This window comes from Drosophila tropicalis, unplaced genomic scaffold, assembly GCF_018151085.1.
Source record: "Drosophila tropicalis isolate 14030-0801.00 unplaced genomic scaffold, ASM1815108v1 contig_158, whole genome shotgun sequence".
Classification (NCBI taxonomy): Eukaryota; Metazoa; Arthropoda; class Insecta; order Diptera; family Drosophilidae; genus Drosophila; species Drosophila tropicalis.
The window spans coordinates 13,182,515-13,196,870 of NW_027172602.1; the positions used below are offsets into that span (position 1 = coordinate 13,182,515).

The 14,356-nt window shown below is 39.5% G+C and overlaps 1 protein-coding gene across 1 annotated transcript; it reads right to left on the minus strand.

Moving 5' to 3' along the window:
• Window positions 1–1,234: 1,234 nt before the first annotated feature.
• dome (domeless) lies at window positions 1,235–9,923 on the minus strand. The gene is made up of 5 exons (XM_068302567.1): window positions 9,429–9,923; window positions 7,556–8,260; window positions 6,855–7,351; window positions 3,724–4,796; window positions 1,235–3,656 (listed from the first exon to the last, which is right to left on the minus strand). The coding sequence occupies exons 2-5, from the start codon at window positions 8,258–8,260 to the stop codon at window positions 2,071–2,073; spliced, it is 3,861 nt and encodes a 1,286-aa protein (XP_068158668.1). The 5' UTR covers window positions 9,429–9,923; the 3' UTR covers window positions 1,235–2,070.
• Window positions 9,924–14,356: the final 4,433 nt, after the last annotated feature.

Sequence of the window (14,356 nt, forward strand, 5' to 3'; positions counted from 1 at the left end):
ATATATACATATGTATATACATACATATGCATTTATGTATTTGTCGTCTTATAAACAAGCAGAGCGAGCTTGATAATAACAATAAAAACAAATTTAAATAATAAGCGCTCTTTGAGCTTTTGATGCGCGATTCCGAACCGTCGTATTCAAACGCGCAATCAACATTGAGTTCAATTCTTGAAAGTGAAAAGCCCTCACCCACATGGCATCTATGTGGAAGTGATGAGCAAAATGAGCAAAAAAACGGCTAAATCAGACCAAAACAGTAAACAAAAAACTAAATTATGAATGAAAACAGAAAGTATTTGGTTCTCTCTACGAAATGGAAACAGAATTTCTACATATTTTATAAGAGCAATGGTCGTATGCGTGATGGAAATAGCGTATACGACAAGGAATCCAATTGAGTCTTCATTCATTCATTCATTAGCATTTACTAGTCTGGACCTGGTGTGAGTAAAAGAGTTTTCCAAATCTAACGATCGCTTGAGTTTCGTCTAGCCACATTTGCCGCTGTTTTCACATTAATGGGCGAGGTAAAAAAAATCGACAATGGCCACACTGGAATCCTCTCTCTGAATCTGCTATGAGCAGATGATTTGAGTCATCGTTTATCGATTTGAAAATAATTTAGCTCGCTAAAAATAAAATGTCATAGTTTTTTTTGCACTTATCTAGTAGCTAAAAGTATAAATTCAATTCGTTAGTTTTAGCGGAACGATATTAAGAGCGATAAGAGAACAGAAATCACAGAAAACAAAAATCAAGCCAAAAGGTCTACTGCATACCGAAAGGCGCCCAAATAGTCGTTAGGGGCGCCACGGTGCTTACAGAGTACACGGCAGTCGATGCCTCCCCCATTTTCAAAAGTCTGCTGGCCGATTCGAGGGGCAAGAGATCAGCATCTTTTTTATGGTCAATAAACATTGTTCATGAATTAAAGGCATGACAACGAAAATATCAAACAAAACAGATAACTGAGGTCTACATCGAGCTTCCATACTCATCAAGGAGACTTTGCCGGAGTGAAAACTGAAAATTTGGTTGATTGTTGGCTAATCTTTTCCACAAAATTCAACTGACTCAAACATTAAGCATTCACGTTAAAACTAGTTGGGAATTACAATTAAATAAAGCGAAAAAAGGCAAAGAAGAAGAAAAACTGTTCCAAAAACCACTTATATGTATTAATCTTTAGAAGATTTAGTTTCTTAATTGAAAGTATTACTTGAAATTTCATATTTTTTGATTTAAAATAATGTTTTATTTAATATTATATTTATTTATTTATATATATAGACTTATGTATAGTACTAATGAGCTTATAGACTTGTTTGGGTTTGCTCATTTTTCTATGTATGTATAGAGGGAAGTGGGGCGGGGGAGTGGCATGGATTTTGGGGCGGCTTTTGTCAAGTAGTATACGTTTCATAAAAGTACTTAAAGCATTAAAAATACTTAAAAATCTGCTTCAATCGACTCTCTTTTCTTTTGTGTGCTTCGAATCCAACAAAATTACAAAATTAAAAAAGAAAAAAAATACACAAAAATAAAAGTTATTTCTGTTGAGAAAATAAATACTTTCGGGTGAGGGGCTGTTGATGGGGGGGGAAGAAAGTTCTTTGAAACAGAAATAGGTACACAATAATTATAATAATATAAAATTACACGCAGTTTTTGTCGCAAAAAAAGAATACGGAATTAGGTTTACTCAATTCGGATTCGGAATTGAGAATTGAATTCCGTCTCAGAATTAGAATTAAAGAACAAAAATTAAAAAAAAAAATAATAATAATAATTGCATTTAATTATGAAGGCATGAATGTGGTGAATGTGAGCTGCTTCCTCTTCTCATGATATGCTAAATATGAGTGTGTGTGTGTGTGTTTGTGTGTGTGTGTTATAGCTGCTCATAATGTTGATGCTTAATTGGTTGTTGTTTTCATTTATGGGGGATGGTGGATGTTGATGATGATACTATATATCGACTCTCTCTCTCTCTTTGTTTATCCTTCTGTCATGTCTCGGGCCCCCGTCTGCAGTGGATCATCAATCCAGGTTCTACTAGATCTAGATTACATGCCCACCATTATGGGCAAGAGCATTCAAATCCTGGGGCGTCACATAGCCACCAATTTGTGGCTGATGACGGGTCTGTGGATTAGCCGCTGCATTCGCCTTCATTAGCTGCAATTGCTCCATGGTTGTGTAGCCAAAATTGTTGACTGGCACCGTTGGAACAGTTGTTTGTATGGTGTTGGAGGAAGGAACTGCTGTTGTTGCTGCTGCGGCTGCGGCTGCGGCTGCCTGTTGCATTGACTGTTGATGCGCTGCCGCAGCTGATGTTGTTAATAGATGATTTGGTGGTGGCTTCATTTTATGCAAATCCGAAACTTGCACATAATTTGTGCTACTGAATGGTGGTGGTGGTGCTGCTGGTGCTGGTGGTTGTGGTGGTGGTGCATTAACTAGAGACATGGGTGGCTGACTTGGCCTTGATTGCAATATGGGCACTGGGACATAACCACCCAATGGCATACGATTCATGGGCATGGCCACTCCTTGTGTGGGCAGAGATGTCGGCAAGGTATTGGCATTGTTGCTTGCCTGCGTCCAATTCTTCATTTGCGTTGGTTTGATATAGCCACCATTGGGATTGCCGCCAATTGGTGATGGCGTTGTTGTTGTTGCTGCTGCTGCCTGTTCAAGTAAGCCATGTCGCATGATCATATAGCTATTGCCGCCATCGCTCGCATCGATAATTGGGGCAACTGTAGACAATTCTTGATGAACCGATGGTGTTACCATTGCATCATTATGATCGTCATAGGCATCTCCTGCCCCACCGCCCGTGGAATTGTTTCTCAGCAACAACTTGGAACTTTCACTGCCGCCGCAGCTATTGAAATCATGTGGCATGGTATCCATGGGAGTGGCGCCATCGACTCGTGTACATATGATGCCACCAACACTATTGCTTCCCAGGCCATTTAACGAGCTATCCGGTCCCGGGTAGCCGCCACTTAATCCACCCATGTCCATGGGTTTCTTGAGGTTCTCTGTGATGCCCGGCGGCAGAACAAGCTCGATATCAGACATTTTGCGATATTTCTTGTAGACCATATGACAGAGAACTCCCAAAACAATGATGGCCACAACTACCTCAATGGTTTGATATTTGGCACTCTGCGTACTATCCGAACATGCCAGTCCGTAGGGCAAATAGTCCGATGTATAGAGACGATACCTTTGTTGATTATAATACGATCTCATTTGTTGTTGCTCCTCCTCACTAAGATTATCCACATCCAATTGGCAGTCATCACGTCTCGATATTAGTGTTGCTGGAAGTGACGGCTGATGCTGCTGCTGCTCATCGGTAATCTCATTTTGCAATAGTTCAGCATTAACTGCCCTCAAACGATACTCTTGTCTACTATTTGGCTTGCATTTCGGTGTTGGTATGGCCAAATAACGACTTTGAGTCGGCAATATGTAATTGACCATACAACTGAGTACCGAATTATTGTGATTATTGCCAACAAATGATAATTCATAGAAATCAATACGTCCGGCCGGTTCAGTTGGTGGTAGCCAAGTAATTTTCGTTATACGATCCGTAAGAGTTACATTCATTTTTTCTGGTTTCGATGGCACTGCAAAAGACAAGGAAATTAGACTACAATCAAAATTTCAGCAGAGAAAATCATTTGGATAACAAACCTCCCACTGTCGTTTGAAAGTTAACCACATTACTCGGCTCCGAATTGTAGAGAGTACAGGCTCTAACATAGACCTCATAGTCCGTGTAGGCACTCAGATTGCCCAAATCGTAGTAGATCAGTTTATCATTGTTCACCAACTCATCGGCTGCGGCTGGTATCTTGAAGAAATCCGTTTGGTTGTTGTAATGAAAGGTCCCCTCGTAGGAGCGTACCACACCATTGGCCATAATGGGTGGACGCCAGGCCAAGGTGGCCATGGAATTGCTAACATTATGCATTACAATCAATTGTCTGGGCGGAGATGGTGCCGCCTCGGCTGTACGATTGACCAATTCGTCGCTGTATTTACTGGCCGTCGATTTGGAGAACATAAGCATTTTGACACTGTAGTCCGTATAGGGTACCAGATCCCGTATCTCATATTGTTTGGCATAGCGATCGCTTATCATGACGGTGGTGCAATTGTCCGGTTTACCCGTTGATCTCTGGCAATAGGTCAAGTTGTAGCCCGACAGAATGACCGGACAGACGCGCTCGTTGCTCCACTTGACCACCAAGGTGGATTTTGTGGCCGCATCAATGGTCGGTTGCATTTTCGCCAAATCATCGTTCATGTCCTGAGTGCAAATTAGCCACCGCATTCCCGTATTGTGGTTAACATAATTTGCCGATACGGCCATATTCAATGAGGGCATCTGATTGCCCATTGTGGTGAATTGTCTTGCCGTATTGGGCACCTGTTGGAAATGCATCGAGCCATCGCAATCCGTTTGTATGGCCGGCTTGGGGGCACACCAAAACACAGTGTAATTGGTTATCTCGCCATGTGTATCATCGGGTGCCTCCCAGCTGAGGGTGTAGCTGCGATTCCTCGGATGATATACACTGCGTATATTCTTGGGCACCCGCTGGCTCAGATCCTCGTCGGTAACGGGACCAATGACCAAACGTGTAGCATTCACCGATGAGTTGACACTATTTCTGCTCCCAATGAGTATGTCGTGATAGGCGTACTTATCCCATTTCTTGATCTTGGCCGAATTAGTGGACACATCGATTCCGGATGGATCTCTGCAATTGGATTCAAATTTATACATCTTAATTAATCGAGTATCAAACAAACTACAGACCCCTTCAAGCATTATTCAAAGGAAAGGGTATTTACTTTTGTCATTTTTAACAGAGCGATTAACAATTGAAAATTCGAAAATTTCATTCAATTTGTTTAACAAATTCCAAATAACAATAATTTCAAATCACACAGAAGGGAATAAATATGTATGTACATACATATACATAAATTCCTTAGAAAGAAACATTTATGGCATTTCCCATTTGTTTTCTGTTGATTATTTGTTTTCAAATGAAAAAATAAAAAACCAAAAAGAAAAAATCATTTTTATTTATTATTTTGCCGTATTCTCTCGAGTTCGAATTCAAAAGAAATATGTATGTATGTACATACAAACATCTAAATGAGGCAAACTGAACGAGATACCAACCAAGTTGCAAGTTGACGACGACAACGACAATGAAGAGTTTATTCCAATGAATTGAAATCCACTTTTCTATTAATTATATCGAAAGATTCACACACACACACACACACAGACACAGATACATTATCTTTGAAATGATAAAAGATTACATTGAAATTGATCAAAGAGCGTTGAACAGGATCAACTAAAAGATACCCTGTAGCTCTCTCTTTGCTCTTGAAGAAGCTTGAGGAAGAATTCAACGGATTTTGAATAACCTCTAAGATCTAGACCTCTGGTTGGTATTCTTTCTCTCTCTTACGTTCTTTTTCTTCCAGGAACCTTTGGGATACTCGTATCTCTAGACTGGCTTACACATTTTAAGCCAGAATTCGTTTGGGATCCAATGGCCCATAAATGTTTATCCGAAGCCTGTTCTCGTTGTTAATTTCTAATAAATGCGTCGGCATTGGAATTGGAATTGGAATCTGTTTATGCTTTAGATTTCCAAATAAACGTTGTTCACTTGATTCGCCAATAAAATGGCTTATAAATATTTAAATTTGAATTGAAAATCAAGTCCATGTCGCAAAGCCATGTCTATAAATAACTAAGTTTAACAACAAATTTGATTCCTCTCATAAACAAAAGCAAATGGAAAAGGTTCAGGTCCAAGAGGGCGTATCAAGGCGGGGCAGCTGGCTTGGGTATCCTTCTTATGCTAAGTGGTCTTCTTCTTTTTCTGTCTTTTGTGTTTTACGTTTACTTAGGACTAAATATATCCTTCGGTGAACAAAAATTTACAGGGTATGAAAATAATAACTCAACAACAATTTTCGATTTACATTAAAAAGAATTCTTTGTTCAATTTTGTTTCTTAGGCAAGGCAAACTCATTAAGGAACCGAATTGAGCAGACACACACAGATACACACACACACATGTGCATATAAATGCATGTGTAGAACTCTTCACAGAGACACAGCAAGAGATAGAGGCACAATGAGAATTGAGAGAGAGCGAGAAAGAGGAAACATTGAGGCAATTCAACGAATTTTTAAAAATAAACAATTTTCAAGAAATTGTGCACATGAACATGTTATATGTATCTTTACCCTCCTCTTCATCTCTCTCTCTCCCTCTACCTTTCTGTGTGATTGTGTGTGTGTATCTTTATCTGTATCTGTGCGAAAACTAACTAAAACTCTATACTACGCCGCCACATATTCAGAGAATCTGGGCAACATTCGTTATCAAAAATTACACCGAATGTCAAGAAACAGGGGCGGATTCAAAGAAACACTGCACTTGTTTGTGGGCGCCCAGTTACCACTAAATGATCCGATCGAACTTCCATTTACTAATGTCTTTTATAAGGAATTCACTCGTCTGTTCTCGTTTTTGAAAGGTCTTTCGATGAAAATTGTTTTAATATTTAGGACATGTTTGGAATTCTGGACAAAATTTACTCGAAATCGAAAACGAAAACATGGCATACATATTAAAATGATAGATACATGGCTTATTCTCAATCTCTAACCCTTTAAAACCAGTCCTTAAGGGATAAAAGGGTCCCTGCGTGCCCAAGTCCGCTCCTGTTCTAAAACACACTCTCACAATACATTTTAGAGTTGTGTTCTTTTGATACTTACGTTAAAGTGCCATTGATGCGATATTCAGTGATCTCATAATGAAAATTGGGACCATTATATTCATGCGGTTCCAATTGCTCCCAATAGAAACGTAACTCCTTTTCGGATGAGAGAACATAGTGACTGCCATTTGTTATCCTTGGCGGACGACGAGGGCGTTCGGCGAGTGTTTGGAATTCGTATATCAATGGCTCACTCCACATCGATTGATTGTAATTGGCTCGCACACGCATTGTCAATTCGTAATCATAGCCAGCATACGGCAGTTCAGTCAGGCACAACGTATCCTTTACTTCCGATGAGTTATTACGCCACGTGGGACGTTGTATGATCGGTTTCTCTTTGGGCTCAACCAATACCTGCCAAACCAGGCCACGTGAGCCATAATTGCTGCGTCGCGGCATTTCCCATGATAGGCATAGACTACTCTCTGTACGGTTCACGACACTTAGTTTTTGGCCCGGCTTCGATGGGACTGTCCGTTCATAGTTATTGATCTGCCAATGAAATGAGATTAACGCAAAGACTTAGATTTCTGATTAGATTAAGATTTCATCAAGAGCTTTGAACGAGGAACGCAACAAATTTTAAAATAGCATCATCAATCAGTTAATTGATAAAGCCGCAAAAGAATTTATATAGGCCCAACTAGAAATAACTCTGCTGTTAATCGTTATAATTAGACTCCGATTCCCACTTACCGGTATGGTTTGGCTCAATTCGCCAAAGGAATTGGCGACGTCCAATCGGAAGAAATACCATTCACCATACTTTTTATATTGCTCCTTGGTATCCGTGATATTGCAAGTGACTATGGGGGCCACATCGAAATTGCAATCAATATAATATCTATAGAATGAATCCTTTGTGCCCACCGTATAGCTGACATTATATTTGGTCAACAACTCGTTGTAGGGCTCGGTGAAGTTGCAAACCATGTAATAATAATCATGGCCAATGCAATTGAAGTCTTCAATCTTCAAGGGACTTGTGCCCACATAGACTTGGGCTGAATTGATCACATAAACGCCGCACATGCAATCGTATTGTAGTTTCTGTTGCGTCACATTCCGAGCCGTAAATATAATGGTTGTATCATTCAATATCCGTATATCGGGCTCATTGCGAAACCGTTGAAACTTGGTCTGGAAGTACAATTGGTCGACTGTACACCGTTCGGCTGAGTTTTGTTTATGTTTTTGAAAGTAGGTTTCATTGATTGTGCAAGTGATATTGAAATCGCCGCCAATTAATTGTTCCACTGTGCTGGGCACCAGCCAGCCCGGATCACTGGTTGCTATACTTCCGGCAATCAATTCAAACAGGGCCAGCAATTGCAGGACACCAAGACGAATACGTAAATTCATTCTGAAGTGGCCGGTCCAACCGTCCCTCATCAACTGCATCTGCGAACAATGGGTAGATACGTAAAGGTTAATTCAAATTGGCTTACAGTTTCGAAAGAAACACTAGGACTAGGACACTTTTACTTAACCCTGAACCAGGCCTGATTTGAATCGGTCCCAAAAGGGTTAAGAGCTTTAAGGATATCTGTAACTTTACTTTAGTTTTCGAACCAAGTTTAAGACATGGACGGATCTGCATAATATTTAAGAGATTTAGATTTTCAAGGGTGTTCAGACCCTTTAGCCTTCCTCCCTGGTTCCGTTCTCTTAGAAGAAGAACTAGAACTCGAATATTCTTTCTTCCAATGATAATGTCAGATGATAAAACTTTCTTCTCTTCCCTCGTAGTTGGTACTTGTTAATAAATACACAAACTATTTGATTATTTTTAAGACTTTACAATTGATGACTCATTCACTTCGTTTTCATTGGATTTCTGATAAAGGCAGAATCAGTATAAACATAAAATCATTATGAATGGCTACTAATCTATATTCTAGTAGAAATAATAGTGTATTGTATATTGAGGGATACATAATATGATTCTCTCTCTCTATTATCTCTCCCTCTGTCTCTACAACTTAAACTTTGCCTATTTAGATAATGATAAATATCTAAAATTTGAATAAATATTGAATTCAAACCGGGGAATCACACTGAGTTGGCTTTTCCCATAAGTCAAGAAATTGTTAAATTATCATTGTAGTCACTTGATAAGCAAATTGTGTGAAAATCAAGAAGAAGAATCATCTCTCAGATCTTTTAACCTTCTTTCACTCTATTATCGCCTAGAAAATTCGAGATTTATCCTTCTCTTTTCAAGCCGGCTAGGAAAGTCTAAATTTCAAACCCGGAATAGATTTACTATCAATTTCTCAACCGGCTCCATCCAAAAGATTCTTCGCACTACATAATCAGAAATGCAAGAATATTTATCTATAAATATCTCGATATTGACTCGATTGTTGTAATGAACGATCTCTTTGAATAATTTATCGGTTGCATTTCTTAAAAACTTTATATGGATATTTTTCGAATTAATTTTGAATTTCTTTTTCTGTTTGTTTGGGGCACTCACAACCACACACACACAAATAGAGAAAAAGACGCACTCACTCACTCACTCATACACACTGTATCTATCTCTATCTCTCTCTCTTACACACACCTTTCTGCTGTTGCGGGGCAGCACACTTGTTGGCTTTGTATTGGTAATTCTCGAGAAACCGTTTTTATACAACGCTACAATGAATTCCAGGAATCGGAATTAATTTTATGGCATTTCGACTCAACTTTATCCACACACACACACACACAAACACAGACACAGCAAAGACCACTTGCAATTAAGTCTCTTTAATTTTTAAATCCGTTCAACAATTTAACCAACTTTTAACACTTTTCTTGCGCTTTTTGTTTATTTCTCTCTATTCTTGGTGCCTACTTATATATGTACATATACGTATATGTGTATATCTATGTGTGTATTTAGTCACGTTCGAAGCGAAATGAATCAAAAATGGTTTTCCTCTCTTTCATATTTCCTTCTCATTTATCAAATTTCTTTCACACCAAACAAAGAAGGAAAACAACAAACGACAGACGAGGTAAAAAATAGTAAAAACCGAAATAATTTATTTTGCACTCGCGCACACGACTTTTCAGCTTGAAAACAAAAACAACAATAAAAAATACAAAAAAAACAACAACAACATGGCGAAATTAATTCGCTTGGCATGCCGAATTCGCCCAAGCCGTAAAAAAAAATGAACATTCGCCGCAACTTTTTGACTCTCGCCGCAACGTCGAACTCCAACCAATGATGACAACATCGAACATATGCAACCAATGAGGCCAACATTGGGTGCCAACATCGAACAGAGGAGAATAACGAACATTCGCCTTAAAAATTGAACATTCGCCTTAAAAAATTTAACATTAATAGTCCTAAGGGTGTGAGTAATAGTCCTAAGGGTGCGAGTAATAGTCCTAAGGGTGCGAGTAATAATCCTAAGGGTGCGAGTAATAGTCCTAAGGGTGCGAGTAATTTATTTAGGATGTGATTTTGTTTTAAAATTCCCGCGCATTTTTACCTGAAGTGTGGCAACGCCAGAAACGTTTATCGACGTTCGGCCGATAATTTATTATTGTTTTTTGCGTTAATCGATAGTTATCGCACACTGTTTTCGAAACTTGGCGGAAAGTCATTTAATTCAAATAATTGTCCGTTGGCCTGTTGAATGCTTGACATCGCGTAGCCTCAAAAATCTCAATTTATAATTATGTGTACGTATATTCTGACCATTGCCTTTGAGGTACCAATGAAAGTTTTAATTGGATATAATTTATGAATATGTTTCACTTATGTATGTGTATGTAGATCACATATAAGTACTTTACACTTCATTTCCAATGGACCACCGATTTAACAAAGTGTAAACCTGAACTACTTCTACCACCAATTATGGTCGCTGGCAATTAGTTAATATATCCTTTTTCAAATTTCAAGCATCTCAAGTGTCGGTAAAGCGCTAATTGCTTGCGTCTTTGCTAGAAGATATTCTTAGGTTCAAGAGCCTGCCTAACCCAAGACTAAGACCCAGACCCGGAGGGCCATTGTTGATCATTTCAGGAGAGTCTACGAGTGTGTGTGTGTGGTGTGAGTGTAAGGAGCCCAGTTGGACCAAAACTTATTAAATACATACAGTTTGTTCTTTGAAGAAATGACAGGTCCCTATCAGAGATTTGGAGAATTTTAATCTTTAATTCTTACTCTTTAGAAACAATTTTCAAATGCATTCCAAGGACTAAAATTTTAGTTCTTTACTAGTTTTGTTAGTTGAAAATAGAGTAGGTAATTAGTAATTATATTAAATGGTTCCATTTCCAACAGGGTACTTACAATTCTAGTTACCATGGTTGTTGTTGTTGTTGTTGTTGTTGCGACTTAAGTGGGTATTTTAATATTCGCAGCAAGAGCCCAAAGAGTGTTAAGTTTCAGAGGCAGCATTTGCCTTCGCCTCCATCGTCCGGTGGCGTTCACGTTTCCTGTTTGTCTCTGTATGCTTGTATGCATGTGTGCCTCTTGGCCCGTGTGTGTGTGTGTGTGTGTGGATAAGTGGGAACGTGTTCACTTCTATCTTTAGTACAGTTTTTGGACTCGCTCTTGCACTCGGCCGAGAGTGAAACAATTCTTCTGCATTCAACTGCGAAAAGGAGTAAAACTGATGAAGATGATCCTTTCAATCCCGTTTGGGAATGTTTTCCTTACCTTGATCACAGAGCTCTTTCAAATCGGATTTGAAAACATCGATGGAAGATTCTGAAACGAGCCTAATCTACATAGGGTCCTTTTGATTTACATTGCCCTAGAATAGTTCTAAATTTTTGGCAACTTGGACCCCGCCTCCACATTTTTCTATGGTTTTCAACCACGTAGCATCGCCCCATCCGCCTTCAGTGCAAATGATGGAGCCTCCGTAAGTGGTGTGTATGAGTGAGTGAGTGGGCAGGGTATCAGAAACAAGCCAACCAACAAAATAAAGAAAAAACCGTGGGCGATAAAATTCGTACTCGAATCGAAGCGAAAACCCAGAGAAGTGCTCAACTGTTGCCTGTTGGAAAAGGGGATTCCAAAGAGATTTCAATTCAAGAAGAGTACAACGCATCATCATAAAAATTGTTTGACTTTTTCGAAAATAATAGCCCGATTTTGGCGAACCGATCATCGCCTTAGCCCATTCTGCCGCGGCGATGCCATCACACGTACAGTTCGTAAATGCTCGTGTCGCTTCGGCTGATGTTTGCTCAGGGTAAAGACAAGGATCTCTAGCATTAATTGAAGTAAGGTGTTCGATGGGTTTAACCCTGTTGAAGGTCTACGGATGCATTCTATGAAAGACGTCGACGCCTCTGACTTGCCCCAAACTGGCGATGACGTTTGTGGCGCGCCGGACGGTCTGGCAATGCACTCGCTCTGGCACACACACACACACACACAGAGAGAAACACATACATAACGATGTTCATTATGTATTGTAACACCTCCCAAGCCGCACAACACGCCGTTCGTCAAAAGCGCCAACAAAAACAAAGCAACAACAACTCACACACCAAAAAAAAAAAAAAAAAAAAAAAAAGAATATAATCTAAATGGAATTTTGCTTTGCTTTGCGCTTCGCTCTTTCGAACGATTTCTCAACCAAACCAGCGCGCCGCACAACCAACTCACCATCGACGTTTCTCCCCTTCTGCTTTACGCCGCGGCCCGGGCCGGCCCCCGTCGATAGTTAACGCTGCCGCTGCCTATGCCTCTGCCCTCGTTTATGGCCTGCGTTGTGTAGATTTTTCTGGCGACAGACTGTCTGGCCTGACTCTGCCTGGTCGGGGCCTGGTCTCTCTCATGTGTGTGTGTGTGTGTGCATGAACTTTTGTACGTTTGGCAGGGCACATGAATGCTCCGTTGTTGTTGTTGTTGTGCTGTGCTGTGCTGATATGGATTCTTGACGTTCACATAAATGCATGTGTATGTACATATGTGTGTATGTATTTGTGTGTGTGAGTGTGCGTATGTGCATTGTAGGTATCCCAAAAGCATGAGCAACACCACATGCACGGCTTGCATTATACACGTAGAAGAAACGGTACAGTGAAGACTCCATTAACAAAGCCCCCACCCCGCTTACCTTTGGGAAGGAGGAATCGATAAATCTCTCCGCATATGATCTCAGCCTCCCCATCAGCCATCTATCATTGGGGGCTGATCCATAAGTGACAATTTACAAAGCCCCCAAAAGTAGGCAATACAAAACAACAAAAGCCAACGGAAATCTGGCTTTAGACACACATTTTAAACCATTTTTAGTGGTAAGCATCCAAATCAACAAAGGATCTAGGGATGCGAAACGATGCAGAGCTTTGCCCTCTAAAGTATGCAATAAGTAGTCCAAGAAATTGAATATAGTAGGCAGAAAGGATCCTCCGTTTAAACATGTTGGAGTCAACTTTCAAGAGGTTTCACTGTGGCCAACATATACCGCCGCATGGGTATAAACAAACGATGTTTGAACCAAGAAAGAGAGACAGAGAAAAAGAAATGGCATGGCTAGAGACGAGGGGCCGCTTTTGGACGTAAAACATATTTATACACACACACACACACACACGCACAACACCCATTTATGTACATGTGTACATAAATATTTACTTTCAATAAAATGCCCAAAGCTGCAACTGCATTCAAAAAGCTAAAGCTGAATCCAAAATGCTAACCGACATCTATCCATATACATACATATGTATATATAAATATGTGTTTGTATATGGGTTCCCATGTTCGATTCTCTCATGTACATAATGTCTATCTCCCTCTTGTCCAAAAGTCTATTTGTATGCAATTCTACTAGGTTTTCGAATCGAACCGAACGGAACTGAACTCAGCTGCAATCGGTTCAGAAGCCAAAACAGAAGGTATGTATGTACATCGTATATATGTACATATGTATGTATATTGTTGGGCACCCATGATACGATACGATACGAATGTATATATATGATAGAGAACACCTCATTCCATATTCCACACTCTTTCGTATGTAGATTACAAATTTTTTGTTATCAGACACCAAATATTGGATTTACATGAATGCGAGTAGAGTTTACTCAGCAAAAGGGCAACAAAACAAAACTCTCTACCCTACATAGTTCCCCCAACGAAGAACTGTTCAAAATTATCATCATTTCGTTATAGAGTCAGAGATTAGAATTGAATTTAAGTAAAGTTTGCCCATTCAAGACAAGGCATTGAAACAGGATCCTCTGATATTAAGTTAGTCCTTTATAAAGATTGCCCCCCAATTGATTTTCTATTTCCGAAGAGTTTCTCGATCACAGAGACCAACAGAACTCGAATCCAGAAATGAAGTACACTCAAAATTACACAAGTTTCGTTTCTATTCTGAAACCAATCAAGTCCAAATAACTCATAGATGAATCTAGGGCAGTGAAATGGTGGAACTTTGCCCCTTAAAGTATGCAATACAGACTAGAGAAAAATCATTGTTTTTTTATCGAAATTTATCATTTGTTTTAAGCCTT

Coding starts and splice junctions, on each gene's coding strand:
- dome (XM_068302567.1), bottom strand. CDS start 8,260: ATGCAGTTGATGAGGGACGGTTGGACCGGCCACTTCAGAATGAATTTA. Junction 4,797..6,854: donor CGCATCAATGGCACTTTAAC/GTAAGTATCAAA, acceptor ATCCAATTGCAG/AGATCCATCCGGAATCGATG. Junction 3,657..3,723: donor CTTTCAAACGACAGTGGGAG/GTTTGTTATCCA, acceptor TGTCTTTTGCAG/TGCCATCGAAACCAGAAAAA.